At 35.5% G+C, this 26,274-nt stretch overlaps 1 protein-coding gene across 1 annotated transcript in view; it reads left to right on the top strand.

Moving 5' to 3' along the window:
• The window catches only part of TSNAX (translin associated factor X), a 30,524-nt gene extending 4,885 nt beyond the window's left edge, over positions 1-25,639 (top strand). Inside the window, exons 4-6 of the mRNA XM_038533908.1 lie at positions 1,428-1,558; positions 19,271-19,398; positions 23,185-25,639. Coding sequence (XP_038389836.1) covers positions 1,428-1,558; positions 19,271-19,398; positions 23,185-23,562 — 637 coding nt within the window. The 3' untranslated portion in view covers positions 23,563-25,639. The remainder of the gene's footprint in view (positions 1-1,427; positions 1,559-19,270; positions 19,399-23,184) is intronic.
• The last annotated feature ends 635 nt before the right edge of the window (positions 25,640-26,274 follow it).

The raw sequence follows: 26,274 nt of genomic DNA, 5'->3' as shown, positions 1-26,274 counted from the left end.
CCTCTCCTTCTTTACCCCCCTACCACCTGCCCACCCTGCTCACGTACGCATGTGCTCACTCTCAAATACGTACGTACATACATACATACATATAAACCAGCTTAAACTACCCTAAGCAGAACAGGGAAATGAATTATAAAGATTCAGGAGTATTCTATGAAAGCAGCTAGGTATCTCTATCTTCCATCTTTGCTTCTTTGTTTGCTTCCTATTTCATTTAATTGGCTCTTTGCCTCTCTGTTGTACATGAGGTTTAAAAGTGCCCACCTGTAACTAATTCCGATAGAGAAATTCTTGTTACAAAGTACAAATACCTCTAGAAGGACTTACAGTGTATATATCTTTTTAAGGGTTTAAGTTAATTATATCTTCCAGATACAATTTTTTTTTTTTTAAGATTTTTTTATTTGAGAGAAAGCAAGCACACAGAGGGAGAAGCAGAAGCAGACTCCCTGCTGAGCAGGAAGCCCAACACAGGGCTTGATCCCACAACCCTGAGATCATGACCTGAGTCAAAGGCAGACACTCTTGACTGAGCCATCCAGGCACCCCAAAAGTCCAGATATAATTTATCATCTTTTCAGTATTCTCTCATTTACAACTTTCTTTCATTTACACTTTTAAGGTAACTTATTAATAGTTTAATTTTTACTCTATTAAGTGGAAGTGAATTTGCCATATATAGGTTTATTGGAATGTGACACTGTTAATTTTTATCTTCCCTGACCCTAAAATTAGTTTTTGTTTATTTTTTAAATGAGTTCTCAGCTTGTATTATGGAAAGATTTTTAAGCTATTCTTGAACTTGACGTTCTATTATGGAAAGAAGAAACACTGTTTTGACTAATTATGAATACTTCCAGTACAGATTGCAATTTTAAAAGGACTGACATCAGTATTTAGCAGTTTAGAGAAATAATAGAATTGTGACGGGGGCGGGGGGCCTTAATATTTTAGAAAAAGCCATGTTGTTGTGTCAAGTCATCTTGTGTGTGTTTCTCCACTAAAAATAATTAATGCATTGTTATTATAGTAAACTTAGAAAGTAGTAATCTTTAGAAAAATAATACATTGTAGCAAAGTAAAGATACTCAATGAAAGAATTCAGTCACAGTACCCAAAGATAGCTATTGTTTTTGAGCAGATTTCATATTTTAAGGCTTTTTCTTTTCTTTTTAAGCTTCGTGCCTAATGTGGGGCTTGAACTCATGACTCTGAGATCAAGAGTCACATGCTCTTGGTAGAGCCAGCCAGGCACCCCCCCCCCCCGATTTTATGTATTTTTAATAAAATATAATTGTAGTTTTCATTAGAAGCATCCAGATACAATATTTAGCCCTGTGTTCATTGATACTTAGATTATTTTAGTTTTTCACTAACAAAGCATCTGGCTGATACTGTAAAAGTTCCCAATATCTTGATTATAGTGCTCCTGATATGGAAGAGATATTGACTGAATCAGAAATTAAGTTGGATGGTGTTAGACAAAAGATATTGCAAGTAGCCCAAGAGCTCTCAGGAGAAGACATGCATCAGTTTCATAGAGCCATTACTACAGGTAAGTGTAGGTTCACTTCAGTGGTAACATTAAAAAAAAACAACAGTGTGTTACGTGATTTATATGTGAGTTGCATGAATTTTAATTGACACAGTGAAATTTTATTGGCTTTAAGAATTGGGACTTCTGAATAGTAATATAAAGATAATCCAAAAACATTTAATTTGTATTATTTTTCCAATTATGTAGAATAGTCATTGATAGATTTTAATAAAGTTACTGAAAAAAAAACAGGCCTTACAGAATGAACTTTTATTCTTTGAGTGTATAGGGTGTATTCAGACAAGGCACATCTCATTTCCCAGTACAGGTATATCTTACTGATGGCCCTAAGTTTCAGGTTAGTGGGTTCATAAAAGAGAATGTATCGCCTAGCCAGATAGACTCAACATCTCATCGTGTGACTCCATACTGGAATTTTAAGATTATACTGGGCTTTATATAAACACAAATCGCTTTATATATACACACAAATCAGTCATGTAAATATTTGAAGCCCTCGGTTCTTTTATCTTCATGCTTTTCTTAATGTGAATTCACTGACAGGAGAGATGCTATATAATTGAGGAAGACAAAGTCAGAGGTTGATTCATATGTATGAGAGTTCTCTGTTTCTTTTAAATAGCTGATTCCACTGAACTCAGGGCATTTCATAATGAAAAATGAGCTGCTCAGTGGGTCTAGCTTAGTGTGAACATTTATAATTTCAGCTTGTTCTTCAGAAATGTCAACCTGTAGTATGTATGTTCATGTGTCTTTTGTTGTTGTTGCTCAATAATTATACATACAGTTGATCCTTGAACAATGGGTCAGGATTAGGGGTGCCAACTCCTTGTACAGCCAAAAATCTACATAAAACTTTTGACTCCCCCAAAACTACCAATAGCCTACTATTGACTGGAAGTCATACCGATAACATAAGTTTGTTAACAGGTATTTTGTATATTATGTGTATTGGCTGTATTCTTAGAATAAAGTAGAAAAGAAAATCATGAGGAGAAGAAAATACATTTATAGTACTGTACTATATTTATTGAAAAAATCCACATAGGCATGTACTATTGCAGTGTTCAAGGGTTACCTGTTATTTTGTGTATTTTTTTTTACTGAGGTATAACTGACATATAACATATTAGTTATATAATATATTAGTTCTAGGTGTACATTGTATATGTTGTGAAATGATCAGAAGAAGTCTAGTTAACATCCATAACTATATGTAGTTAACAATTATGTTTTCATATGACGAACTTTTAAGGTCTATTATTATTGGGCAGCCCTGGTGGCGCAGTGGTTTAGCGCCGCCTGCAGCCCGGGGTGTGATCCTGGAGACTTGGGATGGAGTCTCATGTCAGGCTCCCTGCATGGAGCCTGCTTCTCCCTCTTCCTGTGTCTCTGCCTCTCTCTCTCTCTCTCTCATAAATAAATAAATAAATAAAATCTTTAAAAAACAAAAAAAGGTCTATTATTATTAACTGTAGTTATCATGCTGTACATTTCCATTTTGCCCACCTCCCACCTCTGGCAACTACTTAAAATGTCTTTTTATACGAATAAAGAAAGTACCTGCTTATCTCACTTAAAGATGAGTTTTGTTACTCAAAATTGAAGTGATAACTCAAACAGTTGTATGAAGAGTCATTCTAGTACATTCCCAAAGGAGATCCATTCCCGTTGTCATTTATTATTTATCAGAGATTTGTTTTTTTAAGTAATAGCACACATAATAAAAAGATTTGATGAACTCAGTTTGTGCTGTCATGTGGCAAAACCTTGAATGTGACAGGTTTGGCAGGGTTGGGAGAGAAGATCTAATTACTGGTGAGGAGAAGGGTGAAGTGAAAGCTAAAACAAGTCTCTTGAAGACATGAGAATATCTTCATGATCTTATGGTAGAAAAGATTTTTTTTGAAATAACACGAGCATTAACTACTAAAGGAAAAATGGATCAGTTGGATTTCATTAAAATTAAGACATTTATTAGAAGACATCATTAACAAAGTGAAAAGGCAAGCTGAAGTCTGAGAGGAGACATACATACCCTGGATAAAGGACTCACATAGGGAATATATGAAGAATTCCTACAAATCAAGAAGACAGGCAATTTTAAAAATTGGACAAGGGTGCGTGGCTGGCTCAGTGAGTGGGTAGAGCTTCCTGATCTCTGGGTCATGACTTCAAGCCCCATGTTGGGTGTAGAGATTACTTTAGAAAAAATGAACAAAAAACTTCAGGGGTTTCAAAATGAATATTCACATGGCTAATAAGCATATGAAAAGGTGCTGAACATTATTCACTAGAGTCATGCAAACTAAAGCCAAATGGTACTGTTTACTTACCTGCATGATTAAATTATAAAGACTGACAATACACTTTAAGAAACTTTGGCTAAAAATATGTGCCTACTGTATGATCCCTTTTGGATATGTACCCAATAAAAGTAAGGCTCTTGTCACCAAAAGACATATGCAAGAAAGCTCATAACAGCTGTAGTGATAATATCCTAAAACTGAAAAATGACCCAAGATGTTCATTAGCAGGAGGATGGATAAATGAATTACGGTGTAGTTGTACAGCATAACAAATACATAGCAAAAATGATAAACATGCATACTAGTGAATATGAATCTCACAATCTATTGGGCAAAATAAGCAGACTCAAAGCAATACTGTTGTGTAGTTCCATTTAAGTGAAGTTCAAAAAGAGGCAAAATTAATCTAGGGAGTTAAAAGGCAGGATAGTGGTTACTTGGTAAAGGTTAGGGGCAGAGATTACTGACTAGAGGCATGAGGGAACCCTCTGGAGTGATAGAAATGTTTTGTATTTATAGCTGGGTGGTGGTAGGTACATAGTGTGCACAAATTAAAAATTGAGTTGTACACAATATAAATTATAAGTCTTTTTTTTTTTTTCAATGTCACTATTGACAAATTTTTAGTTCCTTTTTCCAGAGCAGTTCTTTGTATCAGGAGATCATATCAATAATCTCTTTGTGGTGGAGGGGTGCCTGTCTGGCTTAGAAGAGAGTGTGACTCTTTTTTTTTAAGATTTTATTTATCATGAGAGACACAGAGAGGCAGAGACACAGGGAGAGGGAGAAGCAGGCTCCATGCAGGGAGCCTGATGTGGGACTTGATCGTGGGACTTGATCGCTGGTCGTCCAGAATCAGGCCCTGGGCCGAAAGGAGCGCTAAACTGCTGAGCCTCCCAGGCGTCCCAAGTGTGTGACTCTTGATCTTGGGGTCATGAGTTTGAGCCCCAGGTTGGGTGTAGAGATGACTTAAATTTAAAAACAAAAATGTCTTCATGGCAGTCTTTGGTGAAAATATGTGCCAAAGTTTAGTAAAAACAGCTATGCGATTCATATTGATGATATTCTTCATCAAAATCCCTTTGGTGAGGTTTTTCTCGTGTACCCTGACATTTCTAGTTGTTAGGCAGGGCAGATGATGTTTGTGGCAATGTTTGCCTTGTTCTATTTGATCTCCTGAAATTTTTATCTCAGTTTCCAGAAAGTCCTTGATCTGAAGAAGCAGTTACAGTCTAAATGTCTTACTGTAGCAAAGTGAACAAATCACATTCTACAGCTTCTAAGTATCCTGTTAGCTTGGATAACTAAAGGCAAGAGTTTGAATAACTTCCATAAGTGCAATCATTTTTCTGTCACTTCATGCAGTAAGTTTATCTTATATAAAAATTCGTGGCAATATAATGCATATAATAAAAGCTGGCTGCAGTAGTCTTCACTTTTGAATTCAGTCCATGCTTAGAACTTTAATACTTCTGCAAAAACTGGTATATTTTCCTCACAATGTTGATTCTTCATCATATAATGATGTGTTAGGTTAAACTTCTCAATTCTGTATTAGTTCAAGGTTAAGCCTACTAATCTTAGGACATCGTAGATTTGTTTTATTTGTCCCAGTAATCTATTTTTGTATATTCTTTAATTGTCAGTGAATAAAGTGTAAGGAAAGACTTTAAATAAAAGTGAGGATCATATGGATAGTGACATGAAAAGAAACCTAATTTGGCTTTTAGAACGAAATAGATAAATGGAGAAGAAAAGACAAAATGGACATTTCATGGAGTCAGTAGAATGTTTCTTAAGTCAGGAAGGAAGCACTGCATTCTTGAAAAGAGTTAGGGCATTAATAAAATGGAAGCAATCTTCAGGTTTTCTCCCTTCAGTGTATCATTGAGGATTATTTGAAGCACCAAGTCCATTTTAGGCCTTTATCTTTTCTTTGTAAATTTTTTTGTAGACTACCTACTCTTGGTTTAAAAATGTAAGGTTTCCCTATATCTCACTTTTCTGTAGCTAAGTCCTTAAAATAAAATGAGATTCTTTTAAGTCAAAGCAATAAAGTTTTTTTCTTAAAGTTAAGGAATAAAGCAGTTAAATAAAGAGCTATCTGGGACTTAAAATTTTGCTGACAGATACTTTATTTGATAAAATAAGGTTATTTATAATTAGAGTAGCATTAACAATATGATGCTTATGAATAGCTTGCTGCTTGTAATTGTTAAATGCTTGTTTTGGTGTTACTCCAAATAGTTGTTCTTTTGACTTGAAGATAAAACAATTCTGGCATTGAACTAAAGGAGTTCTGTGCTTTTCCTCATTAAGAATAGTGCTAATGGCACGCAGAGCATTTCCCTAAGGGATACTTGTGTGAGCTCAAACATTGAGTATCCTCCTAATAATTGAACAACAACAAAAAGTTAGGTCTGTTTTCTACACATTTCTTATCAGAGTAGATTACAGATTGTCCCAAGGGATGGTTAAACAAATGAACGAATACTTAGTTGCTTGAAATAAGTCACATAAAAAAATGTTGGGCTCTATTATGTTTTTATTTTGTGTTTTTCTTTTGTTGAAAAATTAACAGTTGGGGGAAAATGTTCTCCATCTCAAAAAAAATTTTTTTTTTAGCTTCTATCACTCTGATAATGATAAAGATTGTCATTTAATTTTAAGACATTTTGGTGCACGTAACTAAGTTTAGACCACAACTAATATTTTAATTCTCTTATTCAGGAATGTTAATGATGAGTTAAGTGGGTGTTTTAGGCCAGTTAGAGATTGTTTTTTAAGCTGTTGTTCTCTATGACCTTTGCAATATCCCTAAGTTATAGATGTTATCCTTACTGCTAAGTAAGTGGGAAAATTGAGTTATACAGAAGTTAAGCAACTTGCCCAATATAAGTTAGTAAATGGTATCATTGGTTTCTTACCATATGGATTTAATTTATCTTTTGACTTAAGAACCTGACTCCTACCTAGTAAAGGCTTAATCTTGCTTTAAGTCCCCTTCCCTCAAATATTAGGGTTTTCCTTAACCCAGCACATGTTATAGCTTTTATGTTGCTCTTTTGTTCATAGCACTTAAAACCTTCACATTTATGTACCATGTAGTTTCTTTCTATTGTCTCTTTTTCCTGTATTAGAATGTAGATTCCACAAGTCTCTGCAGATTTTGTTGTTGTTTCCTCATATATCCCAGACACTTAACAGGTGTTTGATAAGTGTTGACAGAATGAAGAACAAACTATTTTAAAAGGGTTATTCTCTTTTTGTTCAACCAAATCCTTTATCTGATAGTTTGCTTTGCAAATTTTTTTGACTTTTTTTTTTCCTTCCAAAAAAGGAATGTGTTTCCAGAAGCTGTTACTTCAATGTGATAGTAGAAATAGGATCAGTATTAATATTTAAGAATTTTTAAGTGTCATTTTATCAGTACAGAGAAATTTGATACAGTTTCAGTATATTAGCAAAATTCCAAAGGCTCACTGAAAAAAGTGAACTAAGATAGAAAGAGTTTGGAATAATAGAAAAATTTAGTGAAGGGAAAGATACAGCTGAAAATTGAAGTTATCTGTTTATGCATGAGATTCAGTATGTCAGAGATGTTAGTTAAGCTAAAGCTAAGGACTAAAACAGATGAAAAAACCATGACATTTTGGTGGCTTAACAAAACAGGAATTGTTTCTTTCTCACTTTAAAGTCCAGGCTTTCTAATGGTAGTTTGCATGTGCTTTACCAGCTTAGTCATTCAGGGACCCAGGATCTTGGGGTTCTGGTATAATCAATACATGGTTTCCAAGATGAGCTAGGGCATCAAAATAAAACCAATGGATTTTGGGAAAGAATAGTATGCAGTGATACCCGAGGTTTTAATGGTCCAGCCCTGCAAAAGATAGATCATGTCTGCCCAGATTTTATTGGCCAGTCACACGGCCACATCTAACAGCAAGGGAGAATGAGAAATGCAGTCTCTTCCTGTGCCAAGGATAATGAAATATATTTGGTAAATAGTCAGTTTTTCTCTGCCCAATATGATAATTTGATGTCCATTTGATTTAGTGGAAAATCCAGATATATACATGATGATTTTAAATTTTTTCATGAATATATTTTAATTTTGTTTGAAATCATTCATTTACCTAATTTGAGAATAATTTTATAACTGAAAGAATGATTAGAGGATAACTAGTTCTGCTACCCCATTTTCTAAATGAGCTTAGTGATGGTAGTGGAATTGAAATCTGTTTTATCTGTTCTGATAGATCTTCTAGTAGACTACCTTCTCTCTGATAGCTAGTATTTAGTGCTTTATCCTCCTTTAAGTGTTTTTTCCAAAGCCAAAAGCTTTTTACTTGACAGTATCAGATCCTCAGATCATGTATCTTGTTAAAGACACTCGTCCTTCCTTTAATTTTACTTATACATGCAAGTAAAATAGGTATAGTTTAAATTTCCATTTAAATGTGAGATGGTTCGATAACCATTTTTCCTATTTTAATCACAATTTAATATGTGTATGTATCATAGTGCAAAAACCCTGTGGTGAGTAGTAGGACCATGAGTTTTCTGGGTTACAAGAACTCAGTTTATAAACAATCTTTTAGATAAATGTCTGGTTCACATAACTTAGACTGTCCATGTATGAGATCTTTTAGCCCAGTTTCTCTTTTCACCTTTAAATACTCCTATTGCTTTTCTGAAATCCTATTTCAGAAAACTACTTTTTTGAGCTGAGGTCTGTTGGTTGGTAAGAATGGAGCTAAGTGGGGAACGTGGAAGAGACGGCTTCTTATTTAGTTTTGTACGTGACAAACTACTTCAAACTGAATACACCTTTGTAGGAATAAACATCAGTGTTCGTTAACATCATTTGCCATTACTTAGAATTACAGTGCATGTTGGGCTAGGGTAACATTTTAAAAGAACGGCCTCTTTTAAAGTGAGTTAGTATATTGCAAAGACAATAAAAAGTAAGAGAAAAACCACTGATTTCTTTGAAGAAGTTAGAAAATGTTGTCTGACAAAAATTAATCACCTTCATTCCTTTTCTTTAAAGACAAATGATGGAAAATGCATTGTGAGCTTCATTTTTCCAAAGATAGTACCCTTCATTCTTATTTTAATTATTCTCACTTCAGTTTAATTCAGCAGTTATAGAGGCTCCCTGTCCAGACACTGATAAATTATTCCATATAAATCCTGCAGTGTAGGTAGAGGTCTGCTTTTCACAAATGAGGAAATTGAAGTGCCATAAAGTTAGAAAATGACCTTAGTTCACACAGCTAATGAGACTGAGTTAGCTTTTGAACCTCATTTCAGGTCTGTGCCCATTCTCCTATTTGGAGGAAGGCTAGAGGCAGGGAGGTGAGGAGGCCATGGTTGTCATTATAGGTGTGAAGTGAATAGGGCCTCCAGGTTGGTGTTAGCAGTGGGGATGGAAGGCAAAGAGCATACTTTTAGGGTATGGTTTTTTAAAATGTGCAAGAGAAAGGAAATAGTCTCAGGACAACCTTTAGGTTTCTGGTTTGGCCAGCTGGTTGAATGGGGATATTATTTAAGAGAAGAAAACCAGAAGATGGAAGGGGTTTTAGATGATTAATTGGAAATTGTGGGGCATCCAAGTAACTGCCTAATAAGCAGTTGGATATATGGGTCTAGAGAACTGATAATACAATATAGGACTGATTTTCAGTTACAGGCTTAGAATTATCAGCTTATAAGTTGTTGTTGGGTTCATAGACATGAATAAAATTGTTCAGGGAGAGTATAGGGTGAGAAGAAAGTCAAAGACTGAGTCCTGTGGAACTAAAGGGAATAGAGTATTTGATGGAATAGACTCCCAGAAGAACCAGGAGAGAGTGGAACCCAGAGCTTATTAGATGGTTTGGACAAGCCTTATAGGAGAGGAGATGGGCAGTTAAGAATTGGTATGGAGGTAGTGGAGGAAGTTTGTACTCAATACCTCTTTTTCTGTTGTGTGCTAATAAGAGAGGATGGGAGGTGGGCAGTGGCTTGGAATTGATGGGAGACTGGAGATACAAGGATGGCTGTGAAGGGAATGGGGGTGAGAACTTAACCAGGGACATTTAATAGTTATGGTTTACTATTTTTAAAAGTTACCTGATCAATAAATTTGTTTTTTTCTACATAGGAATAGGAGTGAAGGAGGTAGAAAGTTAGAATAATTTGTGGTTAGGAATTTTTTTTTTAAAGATTTTATTTACTTATTCATGAGAGACACAGAGACATAGGCAGAGGGAGAAGAAGCAGGCTCCATGCAGGGAGCCCAATGTGGGACCCGATCCCGGGATTCCAGGATCACATCCTGAGCCAAAGGTAGGCGCTCAACTGCTGAGCCTCTGAGGCATCCCATGTGGTTAGGATTAGTTGCAGCAGGATGGCAGTGGGAGAAGTAGTACAAGATGCTCAGCTTAATAAACTACTGTGGTCATTTTGGTTAAAAGAATACTTCTGTATCTTTCGGTAAGTAGTGTATTAACTGATGAGTAGCAAAATTAGTAAATAATACGAATTTCGGCATGTCTAGTTTATCTCATAAGCCAAACAGGCTCTATGATTCCAAGATACTGTATTAGTTTGTTGGGGCTGCCATAGTAAAATACCACAGACTGGGTGGCTTAAACAACAGGAATTTATTTTTCCACAGTTCTCGAGCCTTAAAGTCCAATATCAAGGTGTTGGCAAGTTTGGTTTTTTTTCTGAGGCCTCTCTCTGGTTTAAAGGTGGCCCCTTTCTTTCTGTGACATCACATGGTCTTTCCTCTTTGCACAGGCATCCCTAGTGTTTGTTCTGTGTGCCGATCTCCTCTTCTTACAAGAACACCAGTCACGTTGAATTAATCGTCTGAGTTACTTGGGTTAGAGCTTCCACATATAAATTTGGGGGAGGTGCATAGTTTAGCCCATAACCTACTTTATGGTTTTATGCAGTGCAGCTAGGGGATAAGCTGCAAAATTAATGTTACTTTGGGTTTGGAAGACCAGGGAGTTGCTTTAAGTCTAGAGGTATGGTTGGGGGGACTTGTGTTGTGCGGCTGAGTTGTGGCTCCCTTCTGTAAACCTTCAAAGAAATGCTCTAAGGAGACAAGCAGATAGCATTTGGGAAGTCTACCAGGAACCAGGGATATTAACAGGTGTTTCATGCACAGCATATTTCCTCAGGTTGCAGTAGTAGTCTTTGAGGTAGGTTCAGGGGAGCTTTGCTTTATTTGAGACATACTCCCTGATGGTGAGGGGAGCGGAGCGCCTCTGCACATAGGGGAGACGTCTTAGGGGAAGGGATCTGTCCTGCATCTTATCAAATGACAAAGGATGCTCACCTCTCCTACCCAGTAAGTGCCAGCCAAACCTTGCTTTTTTTTTTTCTTCTACTCCCTTTATTTATATCTCAATGGTTAGAGCGAGGATGATGAGAAAGGAATAGAGATTTGATGAGTAGTGGAGAGAGTAGAGGTAGAGGCAGGCCTGTGAATCTCCACATAGGTAGGATCCCTAGTCACTGAATGACTGTCATTCTAATGGAGGAAGTCATGAGTTCAGTGATGTTCCGAATATCAAATCATGTCTCAGTGGCTTCATTTAGCTAGGGAAAGACAGACAAATTAAACAAAAGATCTTTCTACCAGCATCTAAAAATCAAGAAATGATTTGATAAATAGCTTATGCTTACATTTTACAGCACTTGATAAGCAATTTTTTAGTAAATATAGTTTAACATAGTAAGACAATGAAAGAATATATTTAGAGTTTGAAGTTTATATTGATTTATATAATAATTTATGTTCCTGTTAAAATATTTTGAATTTCATTGAAAGGGAAAAGGGAGTTGGAAAGGCTGACAGGAGATGTTTAAGGGATTAGTATAGTGACTAAATGAGATAGGAAGAGAGTGTGATCCTTTGGTATTTAGCAGTCATGTTGGAGGGATTTAGAAGATCCCCAGATTACTATTAACTTTTCTACTCATTCACGTTTGCTTTTTAAACATAAAATTTACTCACTGAGGTGAAGTAGAAAGAGAGCCTTTTCTGTCAGACAGACCTGGGTTTGTTTGCTCTGATAGTCCTTAGATCTGTAACCTTGGAACATAATATACAACCTGTTTGAATTTTAGCTTTCTCACCTGTTATGTGGGATTGGGAATAACTGCCTCATGGGTTGCTTTGAAAACTAGATGAAGTATGTTTATGAAAGGCATTTCTTACTTTGGCACATAACTGTTAACAAATGTTTGTCCTCTTCCCTTCTGGAATTTAGCAGAATTAATCTGTAGTAATGTGCTAAATTTTAAAATTTATTTTTATTTTGGGTTAAAAAATCAGTAATACTTATTTTCTCAGCATACACTCTTCAGTGCTAAAGTAAAAGCCCTGCTCAGTGGACAATTCAAATTAAACAAAATCCGAATTAGTGAAATTGTGTTTAAGTTTTACTATTGGTAGTATAATTGCATATCCTTTCAAAGCTAAGGCTCATGGATATATTTTCAATGTATAATTTATGTGTTTGCGTATAAGACTTTTTAGCAGAATGGCATGTGAATCAGACCTGGATCTGATTTTACTCTAATATTTTAGTGATCTAATAAAGCTAACTTGAAAAAATTCAGATAGTATTCTTAAAAATAGCTAAAAATGCAGTTTTAAAAATTTAGTTACAATTTATACACCATAAAATTAACCCTTTTAAATTGTCTAATTCAGTGGTTTTTACTGTAACAAGTCGTATAGCTGTCACCACTAATTCCAGAATGTTTTCATCATCCCAGAAGGACACCCCTTACACATTCGCAGTCATTCCTCATCTTCCTTCCCCCACGCCAATATACCCATAGCTAGGCAACCACTAATTTACTTTGTCTCCATTGGATTTGCCTCTTTTGGATATTTCATGTAGATAGAATCATATGATTTGTGGCCTTTTGTGTCTGGCTTTTGTCACTTAGCATAATGTTTTCAAGGCTCTTGTATGTGTCATAGCATGTATCAGAATTCTATCCTTTTTTTAGGGCTGAGTAATATTCCACACTATGTGTATGTATATACCACATTTTGTTTATCCATTCATCAATGATGGACATTTGGGTTGTTTCTACTCTTTGGTTATTGTGAACAGTACTGCTATGAACATTTGTAAGTTTGTGTGAACCTCTGCTTTTAGTTTCTTGTGTATATACCTAGGGGTGGAATTGCTGGGTCATAAGGCAAGCAATTTTTTAAAAACACTAAAAGCCTGGAGAGAGAGTTGAGAGATGCAAAATTTGAATTTAGAGTGAGACCTCTGTCTTGTTTGTTTACCTTTATATATGGTTTTTGATGGAGATTTGGATTGGATGTATATTGCTTAAGTATTATAAGAATAAGTAAAAATCAGGAGTCTTTAATTGGGTTTCCTTCTATATGTTCTAAAAGAGGAACAAGGAGAAAAATAACAAATTACATAAAAGCAACCTACAGACTTCTCTCTTACTGGCAGCTGATTCTGTAAATAATTCTAATTGGATTTCATCCAAGGTAAAAGCAGAAGGGGAAGGCATTGTTTGATGGAATATGGCAGTAGGTTGAAATTTTTCACCTTGGGGATTATTCACTGAAAATAACGGATGTCCTTTTCATCAAGTTGAAACATAACTTGTTTAAACATCCTTTTACCTAGATGTGACCAGAACTGCTTTTCAGTGTTTTGGGCCAGATGTCCTTGAACTTTCTTTGTGGTATATCATGAAACCTAACTACCATGGAGCAGAAATGGACACCTCATCTCAGGATTAACTTTAATCAAACACATTCCAAGGACAACTTAAGTAATGACTTTAGATATATTTGAAAATGCAGTGTTTGATGGCCATCCATGTTAACATAGATTGACACCACAGATAAATTTTGAAGGCTGTTGTTCTGTATCTTTTTTTTTTCCTATAAAAAATAAATCAGGTAACTTTAAGACCTCTAATTCTGAACTTCCATCAGTTTGAACTTTTAATCTTGTAGGAATATTTCTTTCTTAATGGACTTAAATCCAAAGTACTATAAATTAAGTATAATTAGGTTATTTTTGAACGTTTGAATACTAGATTTTAAAATATTTTTGTCAAAGCACGTATCATCTCATAAAACTAGTGAGGAAGAACAGGGAGAGATTATTTTAAAGAATTTACTAAACATTTGAGTCTCTTCTCAAGGTCCCTTTGGGAGTGGGGAAAAGAGAAAGTTGTAAAGGCATTGTTCTTTCCCTCAAAACTCTGTAGTGAAAAAAATAGGTATTCATAAATCAGAGCTGGCTGAAACATTTAGCCGAAGTATAAGTTTTATGTAATGGGTATGGAGAAATGAGTGCTGCCTTGACTGGGCATATCAGAACATTTAAACTTCTCCTACAGGTAGAAAAGGATTTAGAGAAGTCAGCTTAGGCACAGAATAGCATGGAATCATGAAAGTTTATGGTAGGAGAGACTAGAGAATAAAGTTAAACAAAAGCACAAAGCATAGAGAATAGCTGAACTGGATTTAGTAGGAGAAAAAGTGATTATGCTTGATATGGAATTGAATGTAAAGAAGCAGGTAAGGGGAAGGACATGAACTTTTGAATTAGAAATATTTTTTTATGGGACCCCTGGGTGACTCAGCAGTTGAGCATCTGCCTTTAGCTCAGGGCGTAATCCCAGTCCAAAGATTAAGTCCTGCATCGGGCTCCCTGTGAGGGGCCTGCTTCTCCCTCTGCCTGTGTCTCTGCCTCTCTCTCTGTGTCTCTTATGAATAAATGAAAATCTTAAAAAAAATTTTTTTTAGTTTGATATGGGTGAATTCTTTAACTTCTATGAGCCTCAGTTCATCTATAAAAGAAGGTCAGTAATACAGTCCATGTAAGCTTATAATGAATATGAAAAAGATGGATGTAAAGTACCAGATACATTATCTTAACATCTAACTGACACTCAGAACTTAGTAAGCTACTACTCATACTTTATATTTTTAAAATGTCTTGTTGGAGGCTTCTGGTGCATACACAAAAACAATTAAAAGCAGAGACGCGCAGATATTTGTATACACATGTTCACGGCAGCATTATTCGCAATACCCAAAAGGTGGAAGCAACCTAAATGTCCGTTGATGGATGAATGGATAAGCAAAATGTCATATGTCTATACAGTGGAATACCAGCCCTAAGAAGGAGGGAAATTCTGCCACATGCTACAGCATGGATGAACCCTGAAGGCATTGTGCTAAAGTAAGCCGGTCACAAAAGGATAAATTCTGTACAAATTCTATTCTGTGAGGTATGTAGAATAGTCAAATCCAGAGACTGAAAATAGAATGCTGGTTGTTAGGGGCATGAGGGAAAGAGGAATGAGTGTGTATTTAGTAGAGTTTCAGTTTTGTAAGATAACAGTTCTGGAAATAGTTGGTGGTGATGGTTGTACCACAGGTGTGAATGAGTGCCACAGAACTATACACTTAAAATATCAGCTTAAAAAAATCAATTTAAAATGTTAAGTTTAAACCTTGTTTGGTGAGTTTAGTACTATTTCAAATGCATTTATTTGTAAGACTGCAAACATTTTAGCAACAGCATACTATTAATTTTTGTGTCATTTAGGAGTGCTTTGTTCAAAGTGAGAGATGTCCTCTTTAGTTGTCATACCGTTTAGTTTCATCAAGCGGATTTTTTTTTGACATTTCAATAGGAAGAGAATAGTTCCTACCATTCTGAATTTGAAAATTACCATACAGATCATTGTGTTTAGCACTTCTTCAGCTGAGGGGCAGGCGTGAAAGTTGGTTGTACTTAGTTAATTTTATTAACTACAAATAATTTTAAGAATGTATTCATTGGAACTGTTTTCCATGTTTTGGATTGGCTCATGTGGATAAAACAACTGGCTAACTCATGAATTCAGCCAAATATTTTTTTCCACTCAAAGAATGTTGTTTTACCATATGTTCTCCTGTAGATAACATCTTGGTTAAGACACAGAGGCAGAGATGTAGGTGGAGGGAGAAGCAGGCTCCCTATGGGGAGCCTGCTGCGGGACTCCATCCCAGAGCCCCCACATCACGACCTGAGCCAAAGGCAGATAGGTGCTCAACCTTTGAGCCACCCAGGTGCCCTGGAAACTTGCTTAAAGAATTTCTCCTGAGTCGTTTGGATGGCTCAGTTGGTTAAACATCTGCCTTCAGCTCAGGTCATAATCCTGGGTTCCTGGGATCAGGGCCCCCCATGTGAGACTCCCTACTCAGTGGGGAGTCTGCTTCACCCTCTTTCTCTGCCTCTCCCCCCTGCTCATAACATGTGTTCTGTCTCTGAAACAAATAAAATCTTAAAAACCCCAAAGAATTCCTCCTTTAAAGTGGTCAAAATTCTGACTACTGCCAAGATGGAAAATGAAAAAATGTCCCTTAACCTTGTTAAAGGTCATATTATATTATAATCTTCGTGAGAGCTGTTTTGGTGTAGAGAGGGGCTCAAGGTAGAATGAAGTAGGTTGAGAAGTATGCGGTGAGGTTATTAAGGAATGTTGTAGCCAGCTACTTCAATAAATTTAGTTCTGAAGGGGAGAAGAGAGATGGGGCAATAGTTGGGAAGAAAGAGGACCAATAGATGGGAGAGATCTGAGCATGTTTGAATATTGACCATTAGAATCCAATAGAGAGGGGATCCCTGGGTGGCGCAGCGGTTTAGCACCTGCCTTTGGCCCAGGGCGCGATCCTGGAGACCCGGGATCGAATCCCACGTCGGGCTCCCGGTGCATGGAGCCTGCTTCTCCCTCTGCCTATGTCTCTGCCTCTCTCTCTCTCACTGTGTGCCTATCATAAATAAATAAAATAAACTTAAAAAAAAAAAAGAATCCAATAGAGAACATAAATAAGGTGGAACATTGAAGGGAAAATCTGTGTTAAGCTTCCTGCTCGGATTGCATCTTTATCCTGATCCTAGGTACAGTGTCTGGCCTCAGAAGATAGAATACCTCCTCTATGGTAATAGGGGTAAAGGAAAAATAATACCATTATTCATTTTCATAAATCCCTGTTGTATTCATCAGGGTCCAAATAGGAAAAAAAGCTGCATGGTAATTTGAACAGGGTAAGTTTAATATAAAGAATTAGCTGTGTAGGTGATTACCTGATAAGAGGAAAAGTATATTCTAAAAAGTATAGGAATCTCAGAGAGGGCAGCCACTACCCCAGGGCTAAAAAGAAGCAAATCCGGAAGAGTACATCCCTCATTCCCACCCTCCCTCACCTCCTTGAAGGCATGGCCCATTGGATGGCAGAGAAGTTTGCTGAGGTGCTGAGCTAATAGAATTCTATGGGAAGCTGTCCTTGGAGAGGTGCCATACCATCAAACTCCTTGCCCGAGGTGGTAGCTCACTGGGAAGTTATTCCCAAGGAAATGCTGTGTGCTACTGTCTACCTCGAGCAGCTGGTTTCCTCACATGGAGAAGGCTGCTGGAAGAGACACACTACAACAAGGAAGAGAGCTTTTTCCTCCTTGCTTTCCCTTACAGCGCTTTCTACCAACAAAGTTTAATACTGTACTAGCTGGCAAAGGAGAAATGTTTTAGAGTCCACCTCCGTTATCTGAAGTAGTGGAGCTAAATTGATCTTTTAAACTTTTTCTACTTCCTTGCTGTAATGATTATAATGACGAATACCCTTGCATGTAAATCTTTGTGCAATTATCTTCTGTCTGTTTAGCCCATTCATAAGAGTTGACCGCGGTAGAACATATTGAGAGATGTAATGAGTGGTCTTTAGGTTTTGTTCTTTCCTTTTGCGTGCATGAAGTTATTTCTGGAAGGGATTGAGACGTACAGATTGTCTTTGGGAAAGAGAACTTGGTGGTCACCTATTCATAAAACTAAAATTTTACACAAATGTTTTTTTTATAATAAATGTAAAAGATGTTATCTGTTCTGTTAAACTTTGTTTCATTTCTCAGCATGTTATAATTTATGAAACAATGTCCTATTCTATCATGTCCTGTTCTGTCAACTGAAGGCACCAGTTTCTGACTTTGCTTTAACATCACTTGTGGCTTAAAATGAGTCAGGATATTTTCATTTAGTAGCTTCCTCTTACTGCTATCAAAACCAGGTCATCCACTTCCCTTTGTTTCTTTGACCCTTACGTGGCATTTGATGTGATGATCCCACAGTGGGGTGAGTCTCAACACTGTTGATGCCAAACCTGATTTTTAGTGTCAGCACTGGGAGGACTCTTCGCAAGATGCGTTAGCTTGAATATGATGATTCTATTCAGTTCTGAGTTTTCTTTAGTCAGAATTCATTCTTCTCTTGTGTTTATAACAAAGCCTTTACAAAGAATACTAAAATAGTTTCTTAACAGTTAATGACATTCATTTTAAGAAATACTTTTTCTCTGTAAATATCATCTTATAGATTATACCATTAATAACATTGAAAATTGTGGCTAGAGAATTTAGTTGTTTTAAAACACTTGAAAAAGTATATATAGTACTGCTTTTGATCTTTACCAAAATTTGTTTTTATTTCAGTGCTAATTTTGTGGAACTTAGATCTGGTATAAAAATGTATTGCTCATTAGGTTTTTTGTTTCTTTTTTTAAACTTAAATTACTAACGCAGAAAGGAGTTATCAATTCTTAGATCCATTTTGGAGTAGGAGCAGAAAGACCATATTGACACTTAATACTGTATTATTTAGTGTTTTCTACCTATTAAAATTTCAGGAAAGATCCAAATGTCATTTAATTTTATGTCTCATTTGATTAAATTATTACCTATTTGCTGCTTCAGGGAGCAAAAAATAATCCACTGTGTAGTTTCTGTTAAAGCCTAAAGAATTTTCATAATAGAATTTTCTTAAATTCTTTAAACCTTTTTTTCTATATGTCTTTGATGTTTCTCTGTAGAAAAGAAAGTAGATTTTTTAAGACCAATGACTCATGAAGTAGAAAGCTTGAATACATTTATATTTGAGTTGTCTATAAAGTTGAGTTGCAGAGATGTTTGCTGTGTTCAGTACTAATCCCCACCATCTATCCCCAAGTAATTCTTTGTAGTCTAAGTATTGAATCCAGTGCTACCATTATAGTCAGCATCCATTAAACTTTTTTTTTAAAGATTTTATTTATTTATTTGAGAGAGAGTGCAAGTGGGAGGGAGAGGAAGAGAGAATCTAAAGCAGACTCTACACTGAGTGCAGAGCCTGACACGGGGCTCGATCTCACAACCCTGAGATCATGACCTTAGCTGAAACCAAGAGGTGGACAGGTAACTGAGCCACCCAGGTGCCCCTCCATTAAACTTTTGTTGAGCTAGGTGATGAGCAGTTTGAAGTTCTATATTAATGACAGTCTAATTCAGTAGTTGTTCCTTAGTAATTTTCTTGGTTGGTGTTGCAGGACTACAGGAATATGTGGAGGCTGTCTCTTTTCAACACTTCATCAAAACACGATCACTTATCAGTATGGATGAAATTAATAAACAATTGATATTTACAACAGAAGAATGTGGAAAAGAAAATAAGACCGTAAGAATTTGAAATCATTTCACATTTATTACATAATTCATATAACAGTATAGTGAAGATAGGAGATTTCTTGGCTTACAATGTTAAGAATATCGAGATGGCAGTATTCTTTCTAAAGTGTGATTTCATAGATTCTCAACGAAGGAAATGGTCTTTTTAAAATATTTTTGTTAGTGGGTGGAACAAGAACAGCTGGTTATGTTGGGGGGATAGTAATACTATTTATCTAAAGCACTGCTAAGTGATTACTGTTAAGTCCACTTTTGGTTTTACTCTGTATTTACCATGTGCCCTTTGTAAGCACTATCTCATTTAAATTTTTTATTAACTGTATGAGGTAAGAATTCTCACCCTCATTTTACAAAGTAGGAAACAGGCTTTAGAGAGTTTAAATAACTTACCAGAAACTGCACAACAAATTAAGTGCGACAGAGCTAAATTTTGAAACCAGGTGTTTTGAAATCTAAGCCAGTGCCCTTCTGCACTCTGCCAGAATTTCTCAGAGTATGCACAGAAACCCCTGCACCAAGTATCTACCTCAAAGGAGTGTTTTACAGGATTTGATTTAAAGGTTTTAAATTAGCAGTGTGTAGTATATGACACGGAAGTGGTCCCTAGTTGTCATTAGAAAAGTTAATGTAAAATTGTTCCTATACAGGGAGAGCTGTTAATCACTTACTCAGTTCATAAAGCTTGTATCTGAAAATTATGCCGCTATTTCAGATTAAGAAAAAAGAAACTTTTGCAGTCTGACTTATAAATAAATATTGTTTTTTCCCTGGGTTTCAGTATATACAGGCAACGAAAGGTGAGATTTTCAATATTTGATACTTCCTGAGATACAAGTACACCTAAGGATAAAATTGGACAGTTTTTCCTGTCTTTAGTTTGGTAATTTTTTTATTATTTTTTAAAGCATTACTGAGATGATCAGGATGAGATTACTGATGATGATGATTACTGATGATTAGTACTGAGATTACTGGATGGTCAGGCAGAGGATGGAGGAAGATGTAGAAATAATGTTTTCTTGAATAGGAAGTAAAATGTTAACACTGAAAGGTCAGACTGAATTTGGCATGACAAATACAACTTTAAGGAAGCCATGTATATATTTTCTCAGTTTTTAAAACTGTAGGAAGTTCATTAAGGAGGGCATTTCATTTTTGAGAAGTAAAATTCCTTTATATTTTATTTATTTAGTGAAGATTGAATTATGGAAAGAAAGGAAGCCTCTTTGATATATATATTAGAGAAGTTGCTATACTCCCTTTCAAGTTCTTTCTGATTCAAAATTGGAAATATCAGGACATAAATATAAAGAAAAACTGAGAGTAAATGCACTGGATTTAGGTAGTAAATTATTCAGAGATTATAATATTAAAATAATTCATATACTTTTCAAATTAAGACCACATTCAGAAATAATTTTTCCTTCTAGTGCTGAAGATTCTTGGTGTGGAAAATTCTGGGAATTTGATAGGGAAGAAAGATATTTTGTTCTGACTTGCTTACTGAGAATATTGTCAAAACCACTTAAATTTTTAAAAATGTTTTAAAGTACAAACATGCAAGAAAGTAGAGAGAATACTAACATATGGACATCCATGTACTCATTACCTGGATAATTGTTAATATTTTGCCATATTTGCTTTATCGAAATACTTTTTGCTAAACCACTTTAAAGTCAATTACAGATGCCTTGATATTTCACCCCTAAATACTTCAGACGCATCTTGAAAAATTGCATTTCAAGTAATTTGCTTTTCTCTAGTTTCTAATACACATTACCAGTGAAGCAGGATTTATTTTCTTGACAATTTATTAGTTGAAATATGTTAAATTTTTAACATGCGTTATTCTCTAAAATCAACTTCTTAGTCATAATCAGGGAGCTCTTTCTCTCTAATGATAGAAACAAAGAACATTAATGTTTTCTTAAGCCAAAGTTATTTTTATAAACCACCTATAAAATGCAGTCCCCCTCCATTTCCCCCACAAGCTACCCTTTCTAAAAAGATGCCAATTCTACTAACAGTGAATAGAAACCAAACATAACAGGTAGTTTTATGTCATGATAATCAGGTATCAGAAAAATTGGGAAGTTGACTTTGGGTACTTACCTAGTTCTGTCATTAACTAGCTCTATTACCTACCACATTTCTTGGACCTCACTTTTTTATATCTATGTTGAAAGGATTGGACAATCTCTGAACAGTCCAACGATATTGAGTAGTATTAATAAAACTTAAATTTGACTTTTTCATTTCTTTAATTCTCAGTGACTATTGATTACCCATAGGTAAAGTTCACATTCCTTAATGTGACATTCTACCCCTGACCTCCTTTCTAGAATCATCCTATACTACTACTCACTTTAAACATTACCCAAGGAAATACCTCATGAGTTCCTCAAATACACAACATAATTTTGACCTGCACACCTTTGCAGTTCTGCCTAAAATGTCCTCCAGTATGATTATAGCCTCAGCCAGTTATATCTCATACAGACTTTTAATAACAGTGTAGGCCTGTCCGTCTTCCAGACAGGCTCCAATAGAGAGAGGGAAAAGTTGATGTGGAGAGAGGAGATGGACATGAGGGTGACGGTGATAGCAGCTAACATTTATTGAGTATTTACTTTGTGTTGGGCGTTATGCCAAGAACTTGGTAAATGTTAACTCATCCTTAAAATAAACCTCTGAGGTAGGTGCTGTTATCCCATTTTACAGATGAGGAAACTGAGGTTTAGAGAGATGAAATAACTTGCCCAAGGGCATACACCTTATGAAGCAAGGTCCTGGAAGAGGTGGGAGGAGATGGGTCAAGGTCATTTGGAAGAGTTAACCTCAAACAAGAGGAGGGGACAACCCATCATCTGAGACTGGAGGATAGAAGGTAAAGATGGATGTGGACATAAATAAGTTCTTTTTGTTTTGTTTTATTTTGTAGGATAAGGTCATTGAGAGAGCTTGTGCCAGTTAATCTGGCAAATGGCCAGGTCATTGTAAGTAGACAAGATTGTCTACTGAGAGTAGAGAGGTTTGGGATTGAGTAGGGGGCTGAGGAGAGTGGTAAGGGTTTGCAATAGTGTTTGAAGAGACAGGAAAGAGAACTATAGGAATAAGGAAGAAGGATTGGTGAGTAATTTGTAGCAGTACCAACTCTATAGTTGTGATTACTATTTTTTCAGCTTGGTACTCCGCTACTTGAATAAAACACTAGCATGAGTAGATTATAATATCGATTCAGGGTTTTGTCTTTGTTGGCCAGGTGCAGAAAAAGCAACAACAAAGGAGTCTGAGTCTAAGGGAACTGAAGAGAATGTAGCAAGAGAGTGAAAAATTATGATAGTGTTGCTGAGTGGGGCTAGAAAAGGCCAGAAAGGGACTAAGTGACTTAGGAAAACGTGTGGATCACAAACCCTGGAGGGCTTTATGATTTGTCATTTAAATAAGTAAGTGACTGTCATGCAATAGTCATTAGGTTTATTAAGAATGTTTTAATTTTACTTTATATGTCAAGTGAAGTTGGGAATAGTTGATTTTAAAATGATACCATATTAGATTACAAAATTATCTTGAAGTCCTTTACTTCAGCTTTCTACCCAGGGCATGAATTCTTCTTGTAACATCCCAAATGGTCATTAAACAAAAAGATCCTCTTATTTAGAGATTAGTATGACTGACCTGCTTTTGATTTTGTACCTTATAATAAATGGCATACATGCATATTCACTCTTTTTCACGTTGTATTTTCTTTGTGTGTGTGTGTTTTCTTTACCAGCCCTCCTCTGACGGACAGGATAAGCAGTTTGGTACTTGGAGACTGAAAATCACACCTGTTGATTACCTCCTGGGAGTGGCTGATTTAACTGGAGAGTTGATGCGGATGTGTATTAACAGTGTGGGGAATGGGGACATTGACACCCCCTTTGAAGTGAGCCAGTTTTTACGTCAGGTTTATGATGGATTTTCATTCATTGGCAATACTGGACCTTATGAGGTTTCTAAGAAGTTGTATACCTTGAAACAAAGTCTGGCCAAAGTGGAGAATGCTTGTTATGCCTTGAAAGTCAGAGGTTCAGAAATTCCAAAACATATGCTGGCAGATGTCTTTTCAGTTAAAACAGAAATGATTGATCAAGAAGAAGGCATTTCTTAGAATACCATACTCCATTGTTACTCTCTTGAGAGACCAGTTCGTAAGACTGTTATTTTGTTATTTAGTATTTCGTTTGACTTTATTGTGGCTTTTACATAGAAACGTTTTCAGTTGTACTTGTTTTAAATTGTAAACAATTTGTACATAAAATTATCAAGACGAATCATTTCTTACATCTTACCCATGAAAGTTTGCATACAGATGTTTGCATATATGCCTATTTGAATTTTTGCTGGCTAAATTTCATCGTTTATCTTTGTGATGTGAACATGCTTCAGAGTGCACTTTCTGCCATACCTATTTTAATTTACATTGTGTGAAGTTTGGAGTGATAATATTAAGTGAAAGCCGTTTATAATTTAAGTTGGTGATTTTGTTATATATAGAGAAGATTTCTTAGTTATACATCTGGACTTGAGCTTCCTTTTTAAATTTCTTGGTAATATTTTGCCGAGCCTCCGTTATAGGCTTATTCCATAGAACAAGAATTAAAAATTATTAAGTTATCAATATACTTAATTTTATGAGGTATAATAGAATTCACATTGTATTCTGGCCAATTTTTAGGCCATTTTGAATCCATTTGAAAGAGCCTTCCAGAAAAATTGACGGACACCCAGATTTTAGTTTTTACATTTAGTTTTTATTCTTTATCACAGAAAGTCTGATAGTGAATTGGAGCTAACATTATAATATTTTCACTGGTTTTTGAGTTCAACTGTGTACTTGTACATATATCTGAAAAGCTTTTAGTAATGATTATTTAGCAATTCTTTTCTTGTTATATTACATTAGGCATGTTTCTTATAGATGCATCTATAAGAAATTACATTTAAATAATTACAATGAAGTTTGCAATTTTGAAATACTAAGTTAATTCAAACCTTTATAGTTGTCCAGTTGTGTTACTTGATAGCATAAAAAGTTGCCAAAGAAAATTTATCATGTACAATTCAGCAATAAGACAATTGTCACCACAGTTGGGAATAACAATAGTAGTCTCTAGTAATATTTAGAATTGGAATTTGCCTATGAAATTAGTTATAGATTATTCCCTGTGATGTGAAACGGACTTGAGCATGACCCTATTGGCTGACAACCAGACATTTCCATTTGGTATTGTGAGTTTTGAGAATCTAGATACTGGGTTTTATTTGTGGAAAGACTAGCTGCTCTGTTTGCAAGGGCTGATTCTTTGAAAGTGAATTTTTTCCAAAAAATAATTATCCTGTAAAGGAAAATAAAACATAGACATGCCTAATAAATTAGATTGGTTGGTTTGTTTTGGTGGTAGTAAGTTTTTTTGGTTTCCCTATTTTGAAGACACTGCTAAAATATAGTCTGATTACATATTTTTGTTTTTTTTGCCACTTGAAGTTAAATTTATAATGTTAAAAGTAAAATAAATGGATTGATGAATGTCTTACAGATGTTTAAAACTGAAGTCTTTAAATAAAATATTGAAAGATAAAAGTTAAGCTTATTTTTTTGATCATACTGAGAAATAGTTAATCAAACGGTTGTAGAATTTTTGGCCTAAATACGAAACCTAATGTAAACTAGCTTAATGCGGAGATTTATTTTTTCGTAAAATTAGTCCAGAGGTAGGGAGAGTTTCTGAAAGGATGCTCTTCACATCAACCATTGACCCAAACTGGGTATCATTCTCATCTTTCTAAACCAGTTGGTGGAAAGGAGAAGATCACCTTGATAGATCAAGGTACCTTTTTTCTAGAGGTGAAGTGCAAGCACAAGAAACCAAGTTAGGGCATTGTCATCATAGGAAGAAGGGAAATGGCCTTTTGAAGGGTAGGCAGTCAACAGTTACTTATTACAGGTGGATTGGTGCCATTGCTATTTGACGCATTTCCATATTGCATATCATACTAATATGGTGGGTGCTATACAATGATAGAGGATCTCTGAGTATATCCTGAATGTTCCTCAGTTTTAAAATAGTGGGCTCTGATAGCATCATCTGTTGTAATGTTTTTCATCTTTATTATAAAAAGAAACTGGTTACATGGCAAGTTACTAACAGAATTCTGAAATAAAATTGGGTTATTTCCTTTACAAATAATTCCTGCATGTTATTAAATCAGTGGGTTTCAGAATCCACACTGCAGAACCTTAGGGGTTTTGAGGGTGCCTCAAAGAAAGATGCTACGTAAGTGGGTGATTGGCAGAATGTCCTTAAAAACTTGATTCAAACTCTTTGCTATCTAAAAGACTCAGATTCAAAGACACAAATAGATTTTAAAAGTAAAAGAACAGAATAAGATATTTCATGCAAACAGTAACCAAAAGAGGGCTGTATAACATAGACTTTAATGCTAATTTTTTGTTTTTGCTGGAGTCAAGAACAGCATGCAATGTTAAAAGGCTCATTCCACTGAGAATATATGACAGTTACAAACACACACACACACACATTAACCACAGAGCCCCAGAACATGAAGCAAAATCTGACAGAACTGACAAGAGAAATAGATAATTCAGTGCAACAATTGGAGACTTCTGTTCCTCACTTTAAATAATACATAGAAGAACAAGACAGATGAGTAAGGAAATCGACAAAATGTCAGGTTACAAAACAAGTTTTGATACATTTAAAAAGAATGAAACCATACAAAGTATATGACTACAAATGAAATGAAATTAGAATTAGTAACAGAATTAAAAGCAACATACTCCTGTATAAGCAGTGGATCA

The sequence above is a fragment of the Canis lupus genome, chromosome 4 (assembly GCF_011100685.1).
Source record: "Canis lupus familiaris isolate Mischka breed German Shepherd chromosome 4, alternate assembly UU_Cfam_GSD_1.0, whole genome shotgun sequence".
Classification (NCBI taxonomy): Eukaryota; Metazoa; Chordata; class Mammalia; order Carnivora; family Canidae; genus Canis; species Canis lupus.
Note: the sequence above shows the minus strand (reverse complement) of the source record. Positions and strands in the feature narration are given on the sequence as shown.